The following is a 27,797-nucleotide window of genomic DNA, read 5'->3' as shown; positions in this document are numbered from 1 at the left end:
CTTTTGCCCATTTTTTAATTGGGTTGGTAGTTTTTTTGTTGTTGAGATGCATGAGTTCTTTATATATTTTGCAGATTAAGCCCTTATCAGATGTATGGTTTGCAAATATCTTCTCCCAATTGTTAGGTTGTCTTTTCGTTTTGTTGATGGTTTCCTTTGCTGTGCAGAAGCTTTTTAGTTTGATGTAGTCCCATTTGTTTATTTTTTCTATTGTTTCTCTTGCCCGGTCAGACGTGGTGTTTGAAAAGATGTTGCTAAGACCGATGTCGAAGAGCGTACTGCCTATGTTTTCTTCTAGAAGTTTCATAGTTTCAGGTCTTACATTCAAGTCTTTAATTCATTTGGAGTTAATTTTTGTGCATGGTGTAAGGTAAGGGTCTACTTTCACTTTTTTGCATGTGGCTGTCCAGTTTTCCCAACACCATTTGTTGAAGAGACTTTCTTTTCCCCATTGTATGTTCTTGGCTCCTTTGTCAAAGATTAGCTGTCCATAGATGTGTGGGTTTATTTCTGGGCTTTCGATTCTATTCCATTGATCTGTGTGTATGGCAAAAATTTTAATTACTAATTGAATTCCTTTACTTATTATAGGTCTATTTAGATTTTCCATTTATTCTTCAGTCAATTATATGTCTTTCTAGGAATTAGGTTTGTCTTTAGGAATCTATTATCTTTCTAAGAATTTGCATCTTTCTAGGAATTTACCCATTTCATATAAGTCGTCTAATTTGTCGGGATAAAGTTGTTCATAACATTCTCTTATAATCCTTTTAATTTCTATAGGATTGATAATGATGTCCCCTCTTTCTTCCTGGTTTTGGTAGTTTGTGTCTTCAAAGAGCTAGTTTTTGGCTTCATTGATTTTATCTATTGTTTTTCTGTTTGCTATTTCATTGACTTTTGCTCTAGCATTTTATATCCTTCCTTCTGCCTGCTTTGATTTTATTTTGCTCTGCTTCTCATTTCTTAGGGTGGAAGCTTAGGTTATTTTTATGTTTTAATGTACCTTTTTTATTCCTCTGTTGATTTTTTTTTTTTTTTTTTTTTTTTACTATGTTTATAGTTATTTTCCTACTAGTTGTTTTAGGGACTCAAGAAGGAAAAAGAACTCTGTTTCTCCTCTCAATACTACTCTCAATACTTCTGACAGCAGATGTGTCAAGGTTTCTCCCACACCAAGCAATTCTCTAATTCTCTGTGGACACCAACTGGGTGTTCTACAATTCAATTCAATTCTGACACTGTCTACTTGGGGTTAGTGCAGACCCCGCAGGTTAAGGGCTCAGTCCCACAAACTGCACCCACCCTCCTCCACTTCAGACATGAATGACAAATCCAAATTGTCACCTGTGCTTCTGACTGACCGGCTATAAATTGGAGATTCCTATGACCCCCTCCTTGGGTTTAATAATTTGCTAGACCAGCGCACAGAACTCAGGAAAACAGTTTACTTACTCGATTATCAGTTTATTATAAACGGATGCAACTCAGGAACAGCTAGGTGGAAGAGATGCATAGGGCAAGGTATGGGGGAAGGAGCACAGAGCTTCCATGTCCTGTTCAGGCATGCTACCCTCCCAGCATCTCCACTCATTCACCAACCCGGAAGCTCTCTGAACCCCGTGCTTTAGGGATTTTTATGGAGGCTTCATTACGTAGGCATGATTGACTAAGTCATTGGCCGTTGGTGATTAACTCAACCTCCAGCCCCTTTCCCCTCCCTGGAGATCAGCCACAAGTCATCTCATTAGTATAGAAAAGACATATCACTTCAGAGAGTCCGGGTTTTGGAGCTGTGTGCCAGGAAATGGGAGACGGAATATGTACATCTTATTATGTCACAGGGCTATAATATACATCTTAACTAATCACAACCTACTTCAATGTAATATTAACTTTATTCCAAAAATATAGAAAGATTGCTCCAATATATCTTTTTTCTGTTCCTAACCTTTGTGATATTATTGTCACATGTATTACATCTATATATAAATGTAATAATACAGTGTTATAATTATTGTTTTATACAGTCATATGCCTTTTAAAGAAGTTAAGAGAAGATATGGAAAAGTATATTTATATATTTTTTATTTACCCACGTATTTACCACTTCTGATGCTCTTTATTTCTTCTTAAGAATTCGAATCACCATCTAGCACCATTTCCTTTCAACCTGAAGGACTTCCTGTAGTATTTCCTATAAGACAGTTCTGCTAACAACAGATTCTGCCTTTGTTTATCTGGAATGGCTTTATTTTGCCTTTATCTGTGAAAAATTGTTTTGCTGCATCCTTGGTTGAGAAACTTTTTTCTTTTATCATTTTGAACATGTTATCCTGTTGCTTTCTGTCCTTCCATCTCTAAGTCAATTGTTCATCTTAGTTTAGTGTCCTTGTAAGTAATGAATCATTTTTCTTTTGCTGCTTTCAAGATTTTCTTTTTATCTATGTCTGCCACCAGTTTTCTACAATGTATCTAAATATAAATCACTTTGTGGTTATCCTACTTGAGATTTGTTGAGTTCCTTGGATCTGTAAGGTAATATTCATCAAATCTGGAAAGTTTCCAGTTAGTATTTCCTTCAGAAATTGTTTTTGTCCTTTTCTCTCTTTCTTCTAATTCTGGGACTTTTTTTGTGAATGTTGGCGTACTTGATGTTGTCCCATTTGTCTCTGAGGCTCCATTAATTTTTCTTCAATCTTCTTTTTTTCTTTCTCTCCTACATATAGGATAATTTATATTGATCTATCTTCTAGTTCACTCCTTTCTTCTGTCATCTCACATTTACGATTAAGCCTATATAGTGAATTATTCATTTCAGTTGTTGTGATTTTCAACTGCAGATTTCCAATTGGTTCTTTTTATTTATTTGTTTATGTTTTATTGAGATAACTGGTTTATAACATTATATAAATTTAAGGTGTACATCATCATATTTTGACTTCTGTATAGACTACATTGTGTTCACCACCAAAAGTATAGTTTCCCTCCATTACCATTCAAATGTGCCCCTTTACCCCTTTCACCCTCCACCTATCTGTCTTCCCCCTCTGGTAACTACCAATCTATTCTCTGTATCTCTGTTTGTTTGTTGTTGTTCTTTAATCTTCCACATATGAATGAAATCATATGGTATTTGTCTTTCTCCATCTGACTTGTTTTGCTTAGCATAATATCCTCAAGGTCGATCAATGTTGTCACAAATGGCACGATTTCATCTTTTTTATGGCTGAGTAGTATTCCATTGTATGTATCTACTACATCTTTGTCCAGTCATCTGTTGATGGGCACTTAGGTTGCTTCCAAGTCTTTGCCATTGTGAGTAATGCTGCAATGAACATAGAGGTGCATATATCTTTTCGAATTAATGTTTTCAAGTTTCATGTTCATTGGATAACACCCAAAAGTGGAATAGCTGGGTCATATAGTAGTTCTCTTTTTAATTTTTTGAGGAATCTCCATGCCGTTTTCCATAGTGCCTGCACCAATTTACATTCTCATCAGCAGTGTATGAGGGTTCCCTTTTCTTCACATCCTCTCCAATATTTATTTCTTGTCTTTTCAATAGTAACCATTCTGATGGGTGTGAGGTGATATCTCATTGTCGTTTTGATTTGCATTTCCCTAATGATTAGTGACGCTGAGCATCTTTTCATGTGCCTGTTGGCCATCTGTATATCTTCTTTGGAAAAATGTTTGTTCAAATCCTTTTCCCATTTTTTAATTGAGTTGTTTGTTTTTTGTTGTTGTTGAGTAGTCTGAGTTCTTTATATGTTTTGGAAATTAACCCCTATTGGTTATATGATTTGCAAATATCTTCTCCCAGTTGTCAGTTGTCTTTTGTTTTGTTGATGGTTTCCTTTGCCATGCAGACGTGTTTTAGTTTGATGTAGTCCCATTTGTTTATTTTTGCTTTTGTTTTCCTTGCCTGAGGAGATATATCCAAAAAGATAATGCTAAGACTGATGTCAAAGGGCATACTGCCTATGTTTTCTTCTAGGAGTTTTATGGTTTCAGGTCTTATGTTCAAGTCTTTAATCCATTTGAGTTATTTTTTTTGTATGTTATAAGAGAGTGGTCTACTTTCATTCAGTTTTCCCAGCACCATTTATTGAAGAGACTTGCCTTTCTCCATTGTATGTTCCTGGCTCCTTTGTCAAAAATTAGCTGTCCGTAGATATGTGAGTTTGTTTCTGGGCCCTCAGTTCTGTTCTATTGATCTGTATGTCTGTTTTTCTGCCAGTACTATGCTGTTTTGATTACTACAGCTTTGTAGTATAATTTGAAATCAGGGAATGTGATACCTCCAGCTTTGTTCATTATTCTCTTGGTTGCTTTGGCTGTTCTGGGACTTTTGTTGTTCCATATCAAATTTAGGATTCTTTATTCTACTTCTGTGAAAAATGTCATTGAGATTTTGATACAGATTACATTGAATCTGTAGATTGCTTTAGGCAATACAGACATATTAACTATGTTCATTCTTCCAATCCATGAGCACAAAATATCTTTCCATTTCTTTATGTCTTATTCAATTTCTTTCAAAAATGTCTTATAGTTTTCAGTGTACAGGTCTTTCACCTATTTGGTTAAATTTATTCCTAGATATTTTATTCTTTCTGTTGTGATTATAATCTTGATTTCTCTTTTTGCTAGTTTCTTGTTAGTGTATAGAAATGCAACTGATTTTTGTATGTTGATGTTGTACCCTGTAACTTTATTGTATTTATTATTTCTCATAGTTCTTTCATAGATTCTTTAGGGTTTCTATATATAAAACCATGTCATCTGAAAATAGTGACAGTTTTACTTCTTCCTTTCCAATTTGAGTGCCTTTTATTTCTTTTTCTTGCCTAATTGCTTTGGCTAGGACTTTCAATACTATGTTGAATAAGAGTGGCAAGAATGGGCATCCTCTTTTGTTACTGTGCTTAGAGGGATAGCTTTCAGTTTTTCGCTGTTCAGTATGAGGTTAGTTGTGAGTTTGTCATATATAGCCTTTATTATGTTGAGATACATTCCTTCCATACTCCTTCCATACCCATTTTATTAAGAGTTTTTATCATAAATGGATGCTCAATCTTGTCAAATGCTTTCTCTGCATCTATTAAGATGATCCTGTGATTTTTATTCTTCATTTTGTTAATGTGGTGTGTAACACATTGATTTACTTGTGGGTGTTGAATCATCCTTGCAGCCCTGGAATAAATCATACAAGATCATGATGTATGATCCTTTTAATGTATTGTTGTATTCAATTTGCTAATATCTTGTTGAGGATTTTTGCGTTTATATTCATTAGTGAGATTGGCCTCTAATTTTCTTTTTTTGTTTTGTCCTTGTCTGGTTTTGGTATCAGGGTAATGTTGTCCTTGTAAAATGAATTATGAAGCATCCCTTCCTCTTCAATTTTTTGGAAGAATTTGAGAAGGATAGGTATTAAGTCTTCTTTGAATGTTTGGTTGAATTCACCATAGAAGTTGTCTGCTCCTGGAGTGTTTTCTTTTGGAAGGTTTTTGATTACTGTTTCAATCTCCTTACTAGTGATTGGTCTATTCAGATTCTCTATTTCTTCTTGATTCAGTTTTGGAAGGCTGTATGATTCTAATGATTTATTCATTTCTTCTAGGTTATCCAATTTGTTGGCATATAGGTTTTCATAGTATTCTCTTAAAATTCTTTGTATTTTTGTGGTATCCATTGTCATTTCTCCTCTTTTGTATCTGATTTTATTTGAAGCATCTCTCTTTTATTTTTAGTCTAGCTAAAGGTTTGTCAATTTTGTTTCTTTTTAAAGAACCAGCTCTTAGTTTCTTAATCTTTTCTATTGTCTTTTTAGTTTCTATTTCATTTATTTCTGCTGATTTTTACTATCTCCTTCCTTCTACTGACTTTGGGCTTTGTTTGTTCTTCTTTTTCTAGTTGCTTTAGGTATAATGTTAGATTGTTTATTTGAAATTTTTCTTGTTTCTTAGGTAGGCCTATATTGCTATAAACTTCCCTCTTAGTACTCCTTTTGCTGCATCTCATAGATTTTGTATGTTGTGTTTTCATTTTCATGTGTCTCCAGGTATTTTTTTATTTCTCCTTAGATTTCTTCACTGATGCAACAATTGTTCAGTAGCATGTTCTTTAGTTTCTACATATTTGTGACTTTTCCAGCTTTCTTCTCGTAGTTGATTTCTCATGTCATAACATTGTGGTCAGAAAAGATACTTGATCTGATTTCAGTCTTCTTAAATTTATCAAGACTTGTTTTGTTTCCCAACACATGGTCTATCTTTGAGAATGTTCCATGTGTCTTTCAGAAGAATGTATATTCCGCTGCTTTTGGAGGGAATGTTCTATATGTATCTATTAAATACCTCTGGTCTAATGTTTAGTTTAAGGCCCATGTTTCCTTTTAGACTTTCTTTCTGGATGATCTATCCATTGATGTAAGTGGAGTACTACAGTGCCCTATTATTATTGTGTTGTTGTCAATTTCTCCTTTTAGATCTGTTAATAATTGTTTTATATACTTTGGTGCTCTTGTGTTAGGTGCATATATATTAATAAATATTATGTCTTCTTGATGGATTTATCATTATATAATATCTATCTTTGTCACTTGTTATCTTTTTTGGCTTTAAAGTCTATTTTGTCTGATATAAGTATGGCAACATCTGCTTTCTTTTGGCTGCTATTTGCTTGGAGTATCATCTTCCATCCTTCTGCTGTGTTTGTCTTTAGACCTGAGATGCTTTTCCTGGAGGCAGCACATTGTTGGGTCTTGTTTTTAAATCCATCCAGCCACTCTGTGTCTTTTGATTAGTGAATTCAATCCATTTACATTTAGGATGATTACTGATATATAAGAACTCAATACTGCCATTTTGTCTTTTGTTTTCTGGTTGCTGTATATTTCCATTGTCTCTTTTTCCTTGTGTTTCTGTCTGCCATTTCAGTTTGGTGATTTTCTGTGGTGTGTTTCTCAGTTTGCCCTTTTTTTAATATTTTGTGATTTTGCTCTGAATTTTTGTTTTGTGGTTACCATGAGGTTTGTATAAAAGTTCTTAGTTAAGATAGTCTTGTTTCTGCTGATAGCTTCTTATCTTCCTTTTCTTATGAAGGTTCCATACTTTTCCTCTTCCCCTTCTATGTTTTTGTTGCCGCAAATTATTCCTTTTTGTATTGTGAGTTTGTTACCAAATGGAAGTGGTTATAATTATTTTTGATGTTTCCTTTCCGTTTAACGTTTATCTTATAATTAAGTGTTTAGTGACCTATTCTGATACATAGTTACAATTTTCTGATTCTGTCCATCTATTTATCACCTTGCTCAAATCTTAGTACACCTTTGCCTTTTGGTTCAGGTGGGAGAGCTCTTTTCAACATTTCTTGTAAGGTGGGTCTTGTGGCAGTAAACTCCCTCAGCTTTTGTTTGTCTAGGAAAGCCTTTATTTCTTATTCATATCTGAAAGATAACTTTGCTGAATAGAATATTCTTGGCTCACAGTTTTTATCTTTCAATATTTTGAATATATCATTTCACTCTCTCTTGGCCTGTAGAAGTGTTTTTTCTGCTGATAGCCTAGTGGGGGTTCCCTTGTAGATTATTGTGCTTTTTCCCCTGCTGGCTGTCTTTAATATTCTTTCTTTGTCATTGACTTCTTACAGTTTTATTACCATGTGTCTTGGAGAACGTCCAAGGGATCTTCCTTCCCCAGTTTTGGGAAGTTCTCAGTTATTATTTCTTTAGGTCCTTCTAGTTCTAGTTCTTCTATCAGCTATTATTTCTTTAAATAAGCTCTCTGCTCCCTTCTATCTCTTTTCGCCTTCTGGGATGCCCATTATCCTTATGTTGCCTTTTCTAATGGAGCCAGATAATTCTCATAGAATTTCTGCATTAAAAAAAAGTCTTGGTTCTCTCTCCTTGTCTATCTGCTTCATTTTTAGATTTCTATCTTCGAGCTCATTAATTCTCTCTTCAATATTGTCTGCTCTAGCTCCAATGCTTTCTAATGCATTCTTCATCTCACTTACTGAGTTCTTCAGCTCCAGAATTTGTTTGGTTGTTTTTTAGAGTTTCTAATCTCTTTGGTAAAATATTCCTTCTGTTCATTGGTTTTATTCCTAAGTGCATTGAACTGCCTTTCTGAGTTTTCTTGTAGCTCATTAAATTTCTTCATAACAGCTATTTTGAAATCTTTATCAATTAGATCACAATCTTCCATGACTTTATGTTTGGTTTCTGGAGAATTGTTATTTTCTTTTTGTGATGCTGTGTTACCATGGCTTTTAGTGGTGCTTGCTGAGTTGTTTCTCTGCTGGTGCGTTTGTCATAGCAAACAGTTTTCTTACTTAGCTGTAGCTTTGTTTGTTTTGATTGAAACTTTTCAACCAGTTGGAGATTAGACACCTTTCTTTTGTTTTTCAGTAGATGGTGATGTAATGCTGGTTTTGGGTTTCTCTTACTTGAGCTGCCTCTGGCTATATTTGGGGATCTACACCTTCCACCCTCCACTGCCTCTATTCAGGGTGTCACTAGTACTCTTGTCATGGCCAACTGCACCTATGGGGGTCACTGATGTCTTGCTCTTGCTAGTGTCACTGCTGTCACTGATTTCACTGTTGGGGGTACAGGGATGGCTGATGTCTCTGCCACATCTGGGATCACCTGAGTTGGAAGCGCCACTGCCATGGTGGGGGGAGGGAGGGTGGAGAGGGAGCTGGGTTCACGGGGTACCACCTCTGCCATTGCCCATTACCTTGTGGTCGCAGACTCCATTATGCTTGAGGTGTCGGCATTCTGTGCATGAGATGTTGGCATTCTATATGTGCCTCTGCCACTGCTACCAGGCTCTGAGCCACGGCTGGGAGTCTGGGATCAGGGGGCTCTGCCTTTGCTGCTGCTTTGCCTCCTGTGGCCACAGGTGCTGCCATGGCTGGCTGGCTGGAGTTGCACACGTGCCTCTTCTACTGCCCACCAGGTTCTCTGGGGTTGAGAACAGCTGGCTTCATTTCTGCAGCTGGAGGTCCAGGGTCCTGGGCACCACCTCTGCTTTTTCCCTGTCTAGCCTCCTCTGTGTGCTCCAATCCACTCACCTTTGTGTGTAACAATGTGTGGATTTCTCTGGCATCCTGGTGTATTGGGCAATGTAGCCTTCGTTGGGTATGGATGTTGTACTAGCTGTAGACTAAGGGAGAGAGACAAAGGGATTCTCTTATGCTGCCATGATGACGGCATCTTCCTAGTTCTTTTTAATTACTTCTCTTCATTGAGATTTCTTATTATTATCATCATACTTTCCTTTAATTTTTTATACATGATTTTATATTAGTTCTTAGAACATTTTTATAATAACTGCTTTGAAGTCTTTTTCTGTTAACTCCAACATCTAGGGGCACAGAAAGGCAGTTTGGTTGCTGCTTTTTTCCCTTAGCATGAGTGGTACTTTCTTGTATGCACATCTGATAATTTTTTTGTTGAATACTGAATTTTTTGTTATATTGTAGCAACTCTGGATTCTAGCTTTACCTCCCCATCCCAGAGTTGTTGTTTTTGTTTGTTTGTTTGCTCATTTAAAACTTGACTGAACTAAATCAGTAAAGTCTGTCTCTCTTGCAATGTTTGGCTGTTGATATGTTTGCTCAGTTTTTTATTCTTGATTTTAGTTTTAAGTCTGGCTCTTAAGGTGTTGCCCTTGTGATTATATAACTTAATGTTCCATCAAATATTACTCAGAGTTTGTGCTCCAATGCCTCAAGGAATAAGAATTTCAATCTCTGCTTATAGATCTGTGTGGGTTAGGGTGTGCATTCAAACTTCAGACCATGTTCCAGTTTTCTCTAGCTTTTAATTTCCACGGGGCTCTCTTATGTTCCTCTGCACCTACCTACAGATTCCATTGGCCAGGGATGTGTGGGTGTCTTGGGCTCAGTATGATCTCTGCTGTGTATGCTCATAGCCTCTGGTTAATCTAGGATAGGAGGAGAGCTCATTAAGACCACTGTGGTTATCTTACCTCCAAAAACACAATTAAATCCCTAATTAGTCGACCAACCGTGCCACTAGCCCTCAGTGTTTGCCGTCCACTGAGATCACCACTTTAAATGGCTATGTTCCAAATAAAATGAGTTCCTTCTGGCAGTAGCAGCAAAGCTGTTGATTTCACAGCCTTCTTCATTCTGGTTGAATTACAGTACCACAGAAGATGGGAGCAATCCTAGGCAAGAATATCAAAGATTTGAGCTGTTCTTACCCTAAGTTTAGTAGTTTTAGTGCATAAATATATCTCAGTTTTTGGTTGATATCCAAAGTGACAAAATGGTTATTTTTGACAGTTTTGTCTAGATATATAGTTTGTTTTGGGGGAGGGGACATATTGACTTCCTTACTCTGTCATGTCACAAGTTCCTGTTCTATACCACTCCCACTTGAATTGGCATGTTGTATCTGTAGTGGGGTTATTCCTCATTGTTAATATGAGTGTGAGTAAACACGGAATTGTGAATGCAGAAAAAAATCAAGGAAAAGAATGCTCTGAAGGATTAGGACAATTTGGCTACCTAGACATGAGATATAAAGTTTATTTTTTAAATCAACCATTATATTGGCTGTGGGCTGATTGCTCTATAAGGGATATAGTGATTTTTGCAGGAGATTCTAATTGATAGTTGTTGGAACATTTTGTTAACTGTTGGTGAGATTGGCTAATTTGGTAATCTCAATGGTGAAAATGAAGAAAAGTAGATAAAGTAAATTGATGACAGTCATTCGGGGGAGTTAAGAGTAAAATAAACAATTGAGTAGAATATCCCTGTTTGGATGGTCATCATTGATTCTGAATCCATGGAAAGTTTTTATTAAAAAATGGTTTTAATATGAGCTAGGTCTTGGAGGATGAGTAGGAGTTCACTGTGCCCATCAAGACACATCGCCTCTGGGGTGTATAGACTGTAGAGGGCTTAAGGTGGAGCAGCAGGTGGAAACCTTCTTGTAGAAGGTCTTCTGTACCATGATAAGTGAAGGTAAGACTTGTTTGTTAGTTTTGTATTTTAAAAACCTTCATTGATGAATAATTGACACACAATGAACTATACATATTTAAAGTGTATAATTTGGTAAATTTTCACTATTAAGGCTATTTCTTTTTGAGTGATCTTTGGTAGTTCCTATATTTCAAGAAATTCTTCTATTTCATTTTGTGTAAATTACTCAATTTATGAGCATAAATAATAATTTTAAATAATTTTTTCTTATTGTCTTTGGAATATCTGTAGAGTCTGTATTTATGTCACCTATCTCATTCCTGATACTGATAATTTGTGCCTTCTGCCTTTTTGTCTTGATCAGCCTGGCTAGCAATGTTCTTCCATTTCTCTCTCTTTCATTCTTGTGCTATTGTCATACATTTTATTTCCATATAGGTTATTGCCATATAGGTTACCCTGGCTTATTCTTTTACCTTAAACAGTATATTGTCTATTAAAGAGATTTAAATAATAGGAGAAAAAATTATATTTACTTAAATATATACATACTTAAATATATACATATTTTATTTACTTAAATACATAATTTATAACATAAATTATGTTATATTAACAATTTCTAGGGCTCTTCATTTCTTTGTGTAGATCAGAATTTCCATCTAGTGTCATTTTCTGTTAGGTGGAAGGACTTCATTTAACATTTTTATTTTATATGTTTGAAAATGTCTGTATTTTGCTTTCATTTTTGAAGGGTATTTTCACTGTTTATAGAATTCTTGGTTAGCAGTTTTTTCTTTTACTGCCTTACAGATGTTGCTCTACTGTCTTTCAGTTTGCGTTGTTTTCAGTGAAAAATCTGCTGTCATCCTTATGTATGTTCTTCTCTGTGTAATGTGTCTTTTTTTCTCTTGTTGCTTTTAGAATTTTTTTCTTTTTATTTCTAGTTTTAAGCAATTTGATTTTAGTAATCCTTGATATTATTTTCTTTATGTTCCTTGTGCTTGGTGTTCATTGAGCTTCTTGGACTTGTGAGCTTTAAGTTTTCAGCAAATTTGGAAAATTTTGGCCGTTGCTTCTTCAAATATTTTTTCTACATTCCTTTCTTTCTTCTGGCCTTTGGAAACTCCAGTTACTCATATATTAGGCAGCTTGAAGTTGTTCCACAGCCCACTGCTGATATATTCATTTTCTTCCATCTTTTCTCATCTGTTTTTACTTTTGTGTAGTTTCTATTGCTGTGTCTTCAAATTCAGTTATCTTTTCTTCTGCAATGTCTACTTTGATAATTCTGTCTAGGGTATTTTGTTTTTGGATACTGTAGTTTTCATCTCTAGAGGTTTGGATTAGGTATTTTTTATATTTTTTACATGCCAACTTAACATGTTCATTCTTTCTACTAGCTTTTTGAACATACAGAATACAGTTATAAAAACTATTCTGGTGTCCTTGTCTATTAATTTTATCATTTATTTCATTTATGGGTCAGTTTTGATTAAGAATTTTCTCATTATACATAGTACTTTTCTGTGTTTCGTATACTTGATAATTTTTGATTATATGCCAGACATTGTGAATTTTATCATGTAGGTGCTGGATATTTTTTTGTTCCTATAAACATTTTTGAGCTTTGTTTTAGGGTATGAGTAAGTTACTGGGAAAGAGTTTGATCCTTTTGAGTCTTACTAAGCTTTTTAGGCAGGGCCAGAGCAACTTTTATTCTAGGGAAAATCTCTCTCGTGTACACTGAGGTAAAACTCTTTTGAATTATGAGGTTTCCTAGTCTGACTGGTGGGAACAGGCTCTTTTCATAATTCTATATGAGCCTGGGATTATTCTAATTCTTTTCAGTGATTCTTTTCCTGGCTTCAGGTAATTCCCTTATGTGCATGCAGAATTAAGGGGAGCCTGCTGAAAATCTCCAGAGTACTCTCTCTGTTTAGCTTTCGTCTCTATGATACTCTCTTCTCTCTGTTACTCTACCCTGTGAACTCAAGACTGTAGGGCCTTCATGGACTCCCACATCTATTCCTTTACTTAGGTAGATTGCCTGGCTTTGCTTGAATTCTGCCACCTTGTGCTGTGGCCTGTAAACTCTTTGAAGGCATTCCGCTCAGGCCATTGTAGGGGTCATCTTGTTTGTTTTCTGTCACTCAAGGATCACTGTTTTCATTGCCTGGTGCCCACTGTCTTTAAAACCATTATTTAATACATATTTGCCCAGTTTTTTTAGCTGTTTCATATGGGAAGGTAAATACACACCCTGTCACTCCATCTTGTATCTTATACATGTAAATATAAGGGTAAGTCAAGTATAAGTCATCCGTGGAAAGTTTTGTCTGCTCTTATTTGATTCAGTCCATCTCCTATGTATGTTTGGGAGGAAGGTGTAAGAAAATATCAAGGGCTGAAGAAGCCATTTTAATGTGCGGTCACTAATATGAACTATAGCCCTAAATCTTCATCTATATCTGAATCTACCAAAAGAAATATTATTGGCTAAAAATTGTGCACTAATTTATTGGCTAAAAATTTCTTTTTTTCCCTTTTTTTTTAGGCCTTTATTAAGTACCTTGTTTTGTTTATTCTGTGGACTTTTTTTTTTACTATTTTTTTTTTTTTTTTTTTTGTGAGGCGATCAGCCCTGTGCTAACATCCGCCAATCCTCCTCTTTTTTTGCTGAGGAAGACGGCCCTGGGCTAACATCTGTGCCCATCTTCCTCCACTTTATACGGGACGCCGCCACAGCATGGTTTGCCAAGCAGTCCGTCGGTGTGCGCCCGGGATCCGAACCAGCGAACCCCGGGCCGCCACAGCGGAGCACGCGCACTTAACCGCTTGCGCCACCGGCCCGGCCCCTACTATTTTTTTTTTTGAGGAAGATTGGCCCTGTGCTAACATCTGTTGCCAATCTTACTCTTTTTCCTTTTTTCTCCCCAAAGCCCCAGTACATAGTTGTGTATCGTAGTCATAGAGTTGTAGCTCTTCTATATGGGACACCACCTCAGCATAGCTTGATGAGCGGTGAGTAGGTCCGCACCCAGGAACCGCACCGACATACCCCGGGCTGCCAAAGCGGAATGCGCGAACTTAACCTCTATGCCACCGGGCCGGGCCTGGCTAAAAATTTCTGTGTCCGTTGTTGCAAGGATATTTTCTCTAATATTCTCAGAAGATAGCTCATTTGGTTAAATAGAATAGAATCTATGCAAGTACACAGAATTGTAGAATATTTAATAAATAATGGCGCAAATATGAGCATGGCAAAAATTACTTTTGTTAGAACACTTAAAATGTGTTTTCATTTTCAGGGAGAAGTTGCTGAAGTTACATTTGTAGGTGCTAACCCAAAGAATTCAGCAGAAAATCGGGTAAGCATCAGTAATTTTTTTCTTTTTTTACAAATTAACATCTACTTTTTAGCTTTTCATTTACTTGAACATCCCTCTAGTTATTAACAACATAAAAACAAAATGTTCCAACTTGTTTTCACCTCATTTTGTAGGCATGGAACTGTCTGGTGGGTACAGCTAAATGTGCAATTGAGTTTGGAAAAAAAACACACACGTTTAACTGGGTCTACTTAGGACCACATATAGCACAATGCGTAGAGAACTGCATTGTCTTTTGAGAAGATGTAAATTTGAATACAATCCCATTTATGTATTCCAATTTAAAAACTCTACTAAATTTGGTAACATAATCAAAAGGCCAAGAGTGAAGTGTATCTTTGGTTCCTTCCTACCCCCTCTTTGGCTCCTTTCCTCCTCCTCCAGCACTGCTGCCTCTGGTCCTACCTCTACTGTTGTGGAATGATTATGGATCCCTGGGTAGATGCTCCAGTGGCTTGGAGCCCTGGCCCATGTGCTTTGCTTTATCTTGCGATGGCCATTTCCCTACTGTTTGTGACTGGCACTAATGGGATATTTATTTATTAATGTTGAAAAATGATGCAGGAAATACATGTCCAATGTAAGAACAGACACTATAGAAGTGCTTAACATGGAATGTGAAAGTACACCTCTTTCCATAAACCTTTTTAGAGGTAATCACTCTTAATAGTTTGTTAATATCATTTCAGACTTTTTTGTTTTTATCATATTTAGGTATGTATATACATTGGTAACTTATCTATTAATAAAATGAAGTAATTTTACTCTTCTGTAACACCCTTAGAATATTCTTATAATTATACAAGAAATAATTGGACATATTCTAGTTGCAAAAAGTTAAACAATTAAAGAAATATATAACAAAAAAAGAGTAGGTATATGAAAGTGATTTCAAGGTCAGATATTTTACTGTGGCTGAGGATGCATTCATTCTATCATTCTTATAGCCATTCTTCCCAGGGCCTATTGTCACTTATAACCCAAAATACCTTGCTTCCAAATGAGTCTTCCCATTTCTGTTCATTAAAATATCATTACTGCTGTGATAACAATTGCGGCATTATGACATTGTCAAATATGTCCTTGGGGAAAAATGTTCTACTGCTTGGATAGTCAACATGCACCTGTTTGAAATACTTTCTCTAGGCAGTCAAGCTATGTCAAAATATTTACATGTTTATAATATTATTTTCTGAAGATATCAAACTGTTGTAGCAAAACTGCAAGATTAGCTGTCATTTGATATCCTTGGGGTAGAGAAATACTATCATGATTATTGCCATGGAGAAGCAGGAGAGCAAAATGCTTGAAGCACTATAACGAGAATATATTAATCTCTAAGAATGCTCTGGGACTCAGCATAAAACAATTTCCAGTACCCTCTATTATTAGTAATCATCACATCCTCACCACTATTTATTGAATGCTTACTATTTGTAGGTACTACGCTAAGTGCTTTACATACATTATCACATGAATCTAATTTAATCCTCACTACTACCCAATGAGTTACATTTTATTATCCCTATTTTACAGATGAATAATGACGCCTAGAAAGATTAAGTAACTTGTATTAACTAATTGTGTATCTGGAAGAGATTAAGGTTGGGAGGTGGGGAAAGGATAGTCACATAGTTCACATATTCAGTGGCCTAGACTTTTCTCTAATCTGTACTCTAGACCCATATGCTAGGGCCCACCCTGTCTGCTACTCCATCCAGGCCTCCCCAGCTAGAATGGGAAGAAACAACTCTCTTCACAAGTCACTGTGGTTATGAAAACTTCTTTCTTGAATATAATCCATCAGTTGAGTGTTTAGAGAGAAATTTTAAATAATCCCAAGGCCAGCTGTAAATAAGTGATCCATTCAGCAAAGGTTTATTTGAATACTTGTAAAGGACAGGTATAAAGGGTTGTGATGGATAAAAATGAATTAGACTCAAGTCCTGCCCTTAAGGGCCACAATCTAAAGATTTTTGAGGAAATCTCGATTTTGAGATTTTGAGAAAATTAGAGATTTATGGCCTTTGTATCTTTTAATTTGTTATGTTATTCAAATCTGTGCTTTATTTGAATTCTTGGTCTGAAACAAATTATTATAGCAGTTTTCCAATGGGATAATAAAATCTGCTTATGCTGCAGTTTCTAGGAATCCCTTATGACAAAATATAGGGATTGCTTTTAACACCCCAGGACAAGGCAGATTTATGCATCCTTTTCAATTCTTTCATTTGGGAAGGTATATTTACTAATAATTCATTTACTGGAGATGGAAAGATGAGGAAACTTGTCCATTTTTCCTCCTAAATCTTGAGCTGACTAGAGAAAGCCTTGGAATATAGAGCAATAAACATGTCATGAAAAGGTTTGATTTGTGCCTTTTTTCAATCACAAGTTTTATTTTCTCTCCTCTCTGCCCCAATTTCCAAAATTTGCTATCAGCTCTAAAATTGTGCTTCATTCAATTTTCTAAAAAAAGTCATGGTTTTTCATAGACTGGATAAATTAACATTCTGGAGACATTGCATAGAATGTTAAGAGCAACACCTAAGAATTTGGATGAAATTCTAACACATTTTCATACAAGCTATTGGCAATTTAGTGTACAGTCAACAAGGGGAGTATTTACAGACAGGTTCCTTCTGTGTGCGGTGTCTGATCAGTTATATTAATTGTATTTCAGACCCATCAGACCTTCCTCACTGTGGAGAAATATGAGGCCACTTCAGCAACGTGGCAGGTAGTGCATAATGATGCCTCCTGGGAGACTCGGTGAGCGTGTCTATTGAATATTTTGTCTTTCAAGCCTTGAAAACAGTTGGTTAGTAATGCAGGGAAGACAAATGGGAAGACTGGCGCGGTGCATGATATTAATGATATCAAATTCCCAAAGAGCCTTCTGACCATATTTAGTTGATTTATTAGACTTAATTTTGGTTCTATTTTTCTACAAAACAATGGTGTGTGCTTCTGTAAGATTAGGTGCTAATGAGGTTATGCCCTCCATTCTTATAAACATCTGTTAGTTTTGTTTTTTCCATGGTCACAGACATTACCCTTGAAAGCTAGCTAGCCTTCTTGCAAATTGGTTGAAAGGGGTGCTGGATGAAGGTGTTGAGATGGCTCTGTGGAGCCTGACATTCCTTTTGGAAAAATAATGAGTCTATACCCAACATGAATTGCATGATTGTATATAGTCAATGATTCTTCATTTGAATTACTAGAACACAAGAAGCTTCAGTGTTTAACTCTTACTGACTCAAATAAGAAAAGAATATGCTCATGGAGTTTCCTCAGAGAGACATTCTCTGTACCTTTTGTTACCAAATACCTGAGCTGAGTAGATATTTTGAAGATTTGAAAATGTGTCTGAATTAAGAAAATTCCAAAACGTTCCCAAATCTATAAATTTCACACCACAGGACAGTGGCATGAAAGTGGAAAACATTTTTGGCAATTTGTGTCTGATTCAGATTGCCTCAAACTAAGTGTTATTTGTATGTTGGTTTGGTTCACATGGTTAGAGATTTGACCATGTAGTAGCCTATTTGATAGCCATACATAAATATGCACATAATTTTTCCTCTCATCTTTAGGACTCTAGGGTATAGGTGATTTTTAAACAAGTAATAAATACATAATTTTTGTTAAAATAAGGTCATACAAATAATAGAAAAGCATGATTTATTTTCAAAGGCCCCAAATCAAAATAGCAGTCAACACTGAGGATTTGTATAGGCCTCTGCCTTGTTCATTAGCACAGCATCATCAACTATTTTTTGAGAGCACTGGGCCCATCACTGAGAAACATAGAATGTTGAGCACACTCGCTCTGCCCAGGGGATTTACTCTCTACATAACTGAGGATATCAGTCAGTTTGCCCATTGTATCTCACTGTATCTGGAAGAATATTTGAACTCCCTGTCATGGTCTACAAGGTGGACATGATGATGATCTGACTCCATCTGTTTCTATCATCTCAACCACTCTTCCACAGTTCACTGTGCCCTAATCCTACTGACTTGCATTCTGTTCCTTGGCTGCACCAAAATTGTTCCTGCTTCAGACACTTTGCATTCTCTTTTCCTTCTTCCTAGAATGTTCTTCCTCTAGACATGTGTGGGTTCAGTTTAAATGACATCTCCTTAGAGATACCTCCATCTTACTTTCTTCATTTCACTTATTAAAATTATGTGTTGCTTTACTTGTTTATTACCTTTCTTCCCACCCTTGCCCTAGTAGAACATAATCTCCATGAAACTTTGGACCATGTCTGTCTTTCTCACTACTGTATCCTCATTACCTGTAGAATAGTCTGGCACATACGCTCATTAAATGTATATTTTTAACAAATGAATCTGATGCAAAAAGAAGTGTCAGTTGAAGCAGAGGATGATAAGGAATAAAAGGATGCTACAGCAGTTCTAAAGCAGGAGTCATCCTGTGTTCTGAAGATCGGGTAAGGCTTCCCGGGAACTACCTTCCTTAGGTAGGTAGAAAGGTAGAACAAGTAAAGATATTTCTACAAACGGCTGTTCCTTAAAGGTCCTCCCCTAAAAAGTAAGTATTTATCTCTGTTTTGTTCATTGCTGTACTCTCAATATCTAGAATAGTGCCTTGCTTATGGTAGGTATTCCCTGGGTATTCATTTAACGAATAATCATACATTTTTCTAATCACACATTTTTAAGAATAAAATTGGGTTTGTTTGTTTCCTACTAACAGTTTCTACTGGCACAAAGGATCACTGGGTCAAAGCGATGCAACGATACAATGGTATATTCCAGATACTGCCCAGCCTGGAATCTACAGAATAAGATACTTTGGACACTATCGGAAGCAGGACTTTCTCAAGCCCGCTGTCATACTTTCATTTGAAAGCACTTCCTCTACTTTTGAAGTTGTAACTACTTAGTGAAAAGTTGACAGATCATTTAAAGAGCAGCTGTACTCTGTATAATTTGTGTAACTGATTTCACGTGAATGTAAACTATTATGATGACTTCTATAATTGTCCCTGTATGGGGACAGATAGTTTGCTGCTAATGGAATAGAGGAGTGTGTGTGTGTGTGTGTGTGTGTGTGTGTGTGTGTGTGTGTGAGAGAGATGTGTGTGTCCCATTTATCTTCCTCTAGCAGCTTTTTATCTCATGGTCTACAGCCTAAAGCATGATTTCCCCTGGGGCCTTGTAGCTGTTTAAAGGGATAGTTACCCTCAATATGAAACGTCTGGAATGTTAGTAAGAGTGGTTGAAGATGTGTCAACAATGTTTAAACTATTGACTTATAGAATTATTGAATGTTAACACTGGAAAAGTTTAAAGAGATCATCTAGTTTGATCCTTCACTTGCAGATGAGAAAAATGAAGTTTTATGGATTTAAGATTAGCATAAGGCTACAGGACCTTCCCCCAGTCACATTTGAAAAATGTTATATAAAAATTGACAACAGAGGGGCCGGCCTGGTGGCGCAAGCGGTTAAGTGCGCGCGCTCCGCTGCGGCGGCCCAGGGTTCGCTGGTTCGGATCCCGGGCGCGCACCAACGCACTGCTTGGCAAGCCATGCTGTGGCGGCATCCCATATAAAGTGGAGGAAGATGGGCACAGATGTTAGCCCAGGGCCATCTTCCTCAGAAAAAAAAAAAAAAAAAGAGGAGGATTGGCAGATGTTAGCACAGGGCTGACCTCCTCACCAAAAAAAAAAAAAAAAAAAAAAAATTGACAACAGATGTATAAGCTCAAGTAGAGAAAATTAGCATGCCAGTTTTTCTGTACTGAGCATAACCTTTCAAAGCCATCACCCTGGAATTGACATGCCTAATCCAGAGTTTTGTTGATACTCAAACCATTTCTAGAATTGCTTTCAGAGCCCAATTATGAGAAAGTCAAACTTGTAATATTTTGATCATGCCTTGTGTTTCCCTAAGTGTCCTTATCCCACTGAATTGTGTCTCATTCCTAGGATTTTTTAAGTGATTTTTTGACTGTTTTCACTAATCAAATTTACCTCCAAACCACAAAGCTTTGCCATTAGTGTAGATATTAAAATGAAAGTGTTATTGGCTTGGAATTGAGTCCTCCAAGGGGGAGGCTCTAAATTCACTGATGTGTTCTTTTATCACTCACTCGTGGGCCCATCAATTATAGAATATTTGTGAAGACTTACTCTCATACCCAGCATCGTGCTAGTGCCTGGCCTTGACAATTAGTGAGATCATATTTAGGATGAATGTATAAGTGTCAAAAGGTGACTATTTTGAAGGAGAAAATATTCAATTCAATATAAATTCTGGGGAGGCATTTAAAAATCAGTAATCTTCAAGTCACATCTTATATATCATCTGTGTTGGATACTCTAATTTGGAGAAAAGAAGCTCCAGAAAATTTGGAAAAAGTTTCGAAAGTTATTTTGGGGCATTATGAAATTTCCAGTCTAATGTCCCAAAGAATGAGGTACGACAACCTGATATCAATTGCCTGAAAGTACTAATTGCATTTAAAATTATCCAAGTTAGGAGCTCCCAGGCTGCAAAATAAAATTTCCGAAAACCAAGTGATGCTATTTGTATGTGTGTAAAAGCTTTGGCATTTTAGGGAAAAATCACGTTTATTTCAAAAACAGACTTTAGAGGTTGAACATAGTAATGCTACTAATAATGGTAATCTAATATCCATTTATGTACGACTAAACATGCTGTACTGCATTAGAATGAACCTGGAACGCTTTTTGATGAATTGGTACTCTAGAGGCTGTTTCCGTGGAAGTTAACTACTGGAGAATTAGCTAATCAGGATTTCAAAGGGTAACAATGACATCGCAGTATTTAGTGTAAAAGTTCAGAGGCCTAAAAGAGCAGGTGATTCTGAAAGTAGTTGACCCCAGATAGATAAATTATATTAGAACTGATGATATGATTTTAAAAAGTGTTTTTCATATAAACCAGAAGAGTTTTTGAATGATTTTCTACCACCTCCATGATTGCCATTGAAGTTTTCCTCAGTCGGCCTGTGAATCTCTGTTGTTTACTTGCAACTGTACCAAGGCAGCCATTGTATTGCCTGTTGATGATCTTTCTGCACCCATCCCTCTGTACACCAGTACTCTTGGACCCAAATAACCACAGAAACCCATTTTCTTGCCAGCTGCCATCTCTTCCAACTCCTGCAGTTCTATTTCTGCAGTTTGTATGTAAAAATAAGACCAGATCCCTGTATTATAGATCCCATAGTTATTCACATGAGCATAAAAGACTACCATGAAGAGGTTGATCTGATCTGTTAGTATAAAAACATAGATCAAAACTGTGTCTCTGGCTTCTGCTGGGAGTGGCTCATTGGAGCCAAACCATGTGGAGAACACTCCTGAAATAGGAGGAGAATGTGGACAGAAGGGGGTTGGATTGGTGGCAGAACACTTTTGGAGAAGATTTTGTTTCTCACATCAAAATGTCTGTGTTTTATTTATTGTACTCTGTCTACTCTTGTTTTAAGGATGCTGTGACTTCTTTAAGAAGTACTGAATTATCCCTCTCTATTTTTCAATGAGTATTATGTAAATTGTCAATGTTCAATAGAATGTTTGAGTAAATTAATAATTACACTTAGGGAAGTATTTTCTAATGAGAAGTGATGTAGACAAATGAACACCTTTTTTTCTTTTAAAGAGATGGAACAAATGGTGGTGTATTCCATGTAAATCAGGTTGAAAAGTGATATAAATGATGTCTGTAAGTAACTACCCAAGCATAAGGGAACCACTTCAGTTCCTTCCTGCCCTCCAAAGCTTGACTGTTGGGAAAATACATATGGTTGACATTTTTTACTACTAGGGCAACTGAGAGTTTCCTAGGCAGGTAGTTAATTATAAAGTTGTTTTATGAGCTAATTCTGAACAAAGAGGCCAAGAATGAATATATTTGTGAATTTTCCTTTCCAATTTACCCTTTTATGCTTCTCCTCCAATGTAAGCAAGCAAACTATTCTTTTCTAATGTTAGCACATGGACTTCAACTTGAGCCAAAAGATTTTATCATTAGATGATCTTGTCATGTCTTTAGTTTCTTCAAATAATTTTTTTGGTCCCTGAGTATCCCAATCTGACCTGCTGGTTTATACTGGCTTTTGGAATTTCATGCTGTATATGATGCCAGAGAGGGAAATTTGCATGTTCCCCACACAATTAGTTAGAATGCATTCAGCTGTAAGTAACAAAATATTCCCGATCAACAGGGGTACAAACACTGATGACATTTACAATCTCACATAGCAGTAAGTCTTGACGTGACAAATTCGGGTTTGGTGCAGCCGCTTGATGTCACTGGCTTTTTTCTTTACATATTAACTTTAATTCTTAGGCTTGTCCTCTCAGTCAAAAGACGGCTACCTCATGTCTTCATACAGTTGCACTCAGCAGCAAAAAGGAAGACGAGGATTATCCTCAGAATCTCTTTTTTGGAAGGTGGAAAATACTTAGTAGAAACACAAATAGAATTTCCCTTACATTTCTTTGTCCAGAATTGTCACATAGCCTCAAGGAAGCCTCAAGGCTGAAAAAGAGAACATTTGGCATTTTCTACCTCTAGAGAAGGAGGCAAGTTCTGACAGAAAGAAAGAAGAGATGGTGGAAGTAGTTGTTCTATAAGTGTGTCAGCTAAAATGAGTTTGTTATGCTGCGACATTAGAAATTTACTTCTTGATCTCACCACATGCCCATTGGGGTCAGCTGGAGGATGGGTTCTGTATCTTCTCATTCAGGGACTCAGCCTGACAGAGGCTCCTATTTAAAATATGCTTCTATAATCAGGGGAAGGAGACATATGCTTCCATCACTGGGGGAAGTAGACATGGGGAATCATGCACCAGCTCTTAAAGCTTCCACCTGGAAGTGACACAATCCCTTCTCACATTTCACTGGGTGAAGGACAGAAGCAGTATATTTGCAACCAGTCCTAATGGTTACCACAATATGCAAGCAATAATATGTGCATGTCCAACTTGATGGCTCTTTGAAATAATTGGAACTGGTTTTATCCCAGGAAATGTATTTTAGAAAAGAATACATCTTAGAAGCCTGATGATGACAGGACTTGCTTTCTATATTGCAAAATGTATGCATTCATTCAGAAAATTTATATTGAGCACCTATATACTTTGTGGCATGCATTATGCTAACTCCTAAGGATACAATAATGATGAAGGCACAGTGAGTTCTTGTAATCAAGGAACTTAGAGTTTAATGGAAGAAGCAGATAAGTAAACAGGCAATTCTTGTTTCACAAGTGACTCATACTGCTACACTATTTTAGGGTGTTGGAGATGGCACCTTATATGGTCTTAGGGATATTGCAGTAGGTTTCCTGGAAGAAATAACATCTAAGCTAACACCTAAAGGATATTAGCTAGGAGAAAGGTAATGGTGTGTGTGTGTGTGTTGACATACATGTGTTCAGGACGGGTAGACTATTCCAGGTAGAGGGAATGCTGAGTAGTTTATCAAGGCTGCTGTAGTTAGAGTGCAAGGGAAGAGTGGTCAGAGATGTAGCACTGAATTTTGCCTTCATGAATAGCAATTTGGTTTTATATTTGTATTAGTATTTTTCCCCCTTGAGACTCTTCAGTTATAAATGTGCTTGAATGGATTTTCTCTTTGCTATACTAATAAAACACATCTTTTATAACCAAGGAAACTGATTTTGGTTCCCAGTCTCCAGTGACATTAGGTATCACCCTTCTGTCTTTGTGGGTTGTAACCCTGTCTCTTGGAATTGAGTTTATTAGAAACTTCTTTTGCTTCTGTCCATCTCGTGTTGCCAAATCTTGATTTCCTTTTTTTTTTTTTTATATCTACTAAGTTGGCAAGTACAGCCAATAAAGACCGCTCTCTCCTTTTAGATGGAGTCCAGAGTTCCAGCCTATGTCTTATAAGTACTTATAAATATGAAAAAACTGACCCATCCACATAAACCTTGAAGTACCTTGGCGTGCATAATTCCAAGTTATCAGAGACCCAGCCTCTGTTGATTTTTTTCTGGTTGTGTTTTAGGATAATGAGCAAACTAGAAGCCTAGCATATTGGCTCAACACTAGCCAGAGGAGAACAGGAGATCTACTACCCCACTGCCTGGACCCAGGTGTCGGGAAGGATTAACTTGACCACATTCTCTGTTTTATTGTAGCTTTCCTATTCAATATAACAGATTCACCTTTTACTTAAGGCTAGGGCAAGCTAAGTGAACAGAAGAACTTAAAATCCCAGCAATTGCAAACTTGGAAAAACATCAAACAGGGACCCACCACATCCCCTGAATGGCCTATGAACCCAGATGGTAATACAGAGAAAGTCATCCTTAAGTGGAATTTCAATAAACTAGCATGCATGATTTTATAAAGTTGGTGCCATCCTGATGAGGAGAGTATACTTTGGATGTCTTTCCAAATCTGTGGATGCTGTTATGCCCACCCACTGCCACTCTTGTATCAGTTCCTCTTAAGCTCAACTCCACAAATGCAAAATATTTCATCGGGACTGAAGGGTAGCTTATAATTACAGGACATAAATGGAAAGTTATATAAAGTGAAAGAAAGAACCTAGGCTTTGGAGTCTGGTCAACTTGGATTGAATTATGGCTGTGACCTTGGGAGGGTTACTTAATGTCTTGGTTCATGAAAAGGTGATAGCAATAATGACCTTCTTTGATTGCTATGGGGTTGCATAAGTTAATGATTAAGAAAGGATATTCTGGAAACTAACTGGTTCAAATCCTAGTTCTGTCATTTATCCAGTGTCAGACCCTGAGTAAATTACTTAATTTCTTAAACCCACAGTTTCTTAACACATCTGAATTTCTTAATGTATAAAATGAGAACAATAAAAGAGCTTGCCTTTTTAGTTTGTGAGATTAAAATAAGTTAAAGTTGTTGGCACAGTGCCTGGCATATGGTATATGTTTCATTAACTTTGTTGTTAATTAACTTAGCTGTCACTGCATACTGTAAAAGATAATGCATATAAGTATCTGGAAAAGAGTAGGAAATAAAAAAATTCCTCCATTGTGAACTGAATCCATGATTTGCCCCAAAGACATTATACTTTACCTGATCTTTTTCCAAGTTGTGCTTCTGCCATCTCTAATATTAGGAAGAAATGAAATGGAGGGATGACTGAGACTATCAGAGTAGTCTAGACTGAGAGATGGTGGAGGTCAGTACGAGAACCAGCTTTAGGAAAGGGTCAGAAAGTGGAAGGGTATAAAACTCTACAGTTGAAATGGACATGACTTACTGATTGACTGGATGGAGAGGGGGAGAAAGACAGAGTTTTAAAAAATAAAAACCCCAAAACATTGATTGGGCGATAATAACAGTATAAACAAGAGCCAGAGTAAAAGGAAAAAGATTTCAGAGGGATGATGGTAAATATAGTTTTGAAAGTCTGGGATTTCACAAGAGGTCCAGGTAGCAAAGTCCAGCACACAGTGGGAAATATGGAACAGGGCCATCAGAGAGAATGTAGGGCAAAATACAGTTGGCCCTCCATATCCACGTCGTACATCCGTGGGTTCAACCAACCATGGATGGAAAGGCCTATGATGGTTGTGTTTGTGATGAACATGTACAGACTTTTTTCTTGTCATTATTCCCTAAACAATGCAGTATAACAACTATTTACATTGTATTATGTATTTTAAGCAATCTAGAGATGATTTAAAGTATATGGGAGGATGTGCATAGGTTATATGCAAATACAATTTCAAATAAGGGACTTGAACATCTGTGGATTTTGTTATCTGTGGGGGTGGTAGTGTGGGGGCTGGGGTGAGGGGGTGGTCCTGGAACCAATCCTCCATGAATACTGAAGTACAACTGCATAGAGATATGGGAAGCATTAATTTCAAAGCAATAGTGGAAATCAAGGAAGTTGATGACTTTGCAAGAAGTGGGGCACATAGGGAGGTGAAAACAGCCTGAGACAGCAGGCCTTTAGAGAATATCTACTTTTAGGAAGGGGGAGGTGAGGGAGGACCAGAAATACTATTACTAAGAAAAGAAACAATTAGGAGAATTAGGAGAGTAGGAAGAAAGAATTTCAAGGTCAATTTTACCAAATCTTGCAGAGAAGCTGAAAGGGTTAAGGATTGAATAAGCCTTTGAAACCAGAAAGTGAGCAATTTCATAAGAATGGTAGAGGGTATTGTATACAAGGTTTAGGAGTATTACTGGGTTGATCAGGTGCGGCAGAGACAGTTAGTGGCCTTTGCATATCTGTTCACCTGTTCTTCCATAGTCATAGTTCTAATTGGTCACAAAGATAGGGCTACATTTCTCAGCCTGGATATAGCCCAGGACTGCATCTGGGTACAGCCCTTCAACTAAATTCTGTTCAATGGGGTGAGAGAAGTGATATGTTCTATTTCCCCACTTGTGCTCACAAAAGGAATGGTCATACCCTCCCTTGCTCCAATTTCCTTCCTGATAGCTGTGAAATGGACATGATGGCAAGAGCTGGAGCAGCCATGTTGAGCCCAGAGATAGAAGCTTCACGTTAAAGATGGCAATCATGTAAAAGATGTCTGAGTCTCTGATAGTCCCTGATAGTCAAATCATCCCTCAACTACTTATTCTCAGATGATTAAGTGAAGGGAAAATAAGCTTCCATCCCATCTTTCACTATTATGGTTCATTGTTAGAACAGCTGAAATTTATATTCTAACTACTATACCGATGGTAGCCCTCATGAAGGCTATAACTTACACACTTTCTTCTGCTGTGGCTAGGACAAATATCAACATATTTATATAAAATCAGAAAGCAGATCTTTACCAGCTGACCTGGAGAAAATGGTGTGGTGACCTTTTTCTATTTTTTGACTCTCTGGCTGTTATGGGTTGAATTGTGTCCCCTCCCAAAATATATGTTGAAGTCCTAATCCTCAGTGCCTCAGAATCTAGCCTTATTTGGAAATAGGGTCATTGCAAATTTAATTAGTTGAGATGAAGTCATACTGAAGTAGCTTAGGCCCCTACTCCAATATGACTGGTATCTTTATAAAAAGAATGCCATGTAAAGAGATGCACACAAGAACACAATGTGAACATGAAGGCAGAGACCTGAGTGCTGTATCTACAAGCCAAGGAATGCCAAAGATTGCCAGTAAACCACTAGACTCATGGAGAGAGGCGTGGAACAGATTCTCTTTCACAGCCTTGAAAGCAAACCAACCCTGCCAATGTTTTGAGCTTGGACTTCTAGCATCCATAATTGTGAGACAATAAATTACTGTTGTGTAAGCCATCTAGTGTGTAGTATTTTGTTATGGCAGTCCTAGGAAATGAATACACTGGCCAATGGATTAATTTCCACTCCCTTAGGCACCTGCCAAAAGAGATTCTTGGGTGCCTTCCAGTTGTAGACGACCTAGTAATTATGTCTGTT

General features: G+C 36.9%; 1 protein-coding gene across 4 annotated transcripts in view; it reads left to right on the top strand.

The window, feature by feature from the left end:
• The window catches only part of LOC101400558 (neutral ceramidase), a 119,845-nt gene extending 93,833 nt beyond the window's left edge, over window positions 1-26,012 (top strand). For all 4 annotated transcript variants that reach the window (XM_087432201.1, XM_087432200.1, XM_004439997.2 and 1 more), the window contains 3 exons: window positions 14,286-14,345; window positions 17,050-17,138; window positions 19,093-26,012. In XM_087432201.1, coding sequence (XP_087288327.1) covers window positions 14,286-14,345; window positions 17,050-17,138; window positions 19,093-19,282 — 339 coding nt within the window. In that variant the 3' untranslated portion in view covers window positions 19,283-26,012. The remainder of the gene's footprint in view (window positions 1-14,285; window positions 14,346-17,049; window positions 17,139-19,092) is intronic.
• The last annotated feature ends 1,785 nt before the right edge of the window (window positions 26,013-27,797 follow it).

This window comes from Ceratotherium simum, chromosome 6 (assembly GCF_057802395.1).
Source record: "Ceratotherium simum simum isolate JZ-2026a chromosome 6, ASM5780239v1, whole genome shotgun sequence".
Lineage (NCBI taxonomy): Eukaryota > Metazoa > Chordata > Mammalia > Perissodactyla > Rhinocerotidae > Ceratotherium > Ceratotherium simum.
The sequence above is the reverse complement of the archived record's forward strand: the minus strand, read 5'-3'. Positions and strand labels throughout refer to the sequence as shown.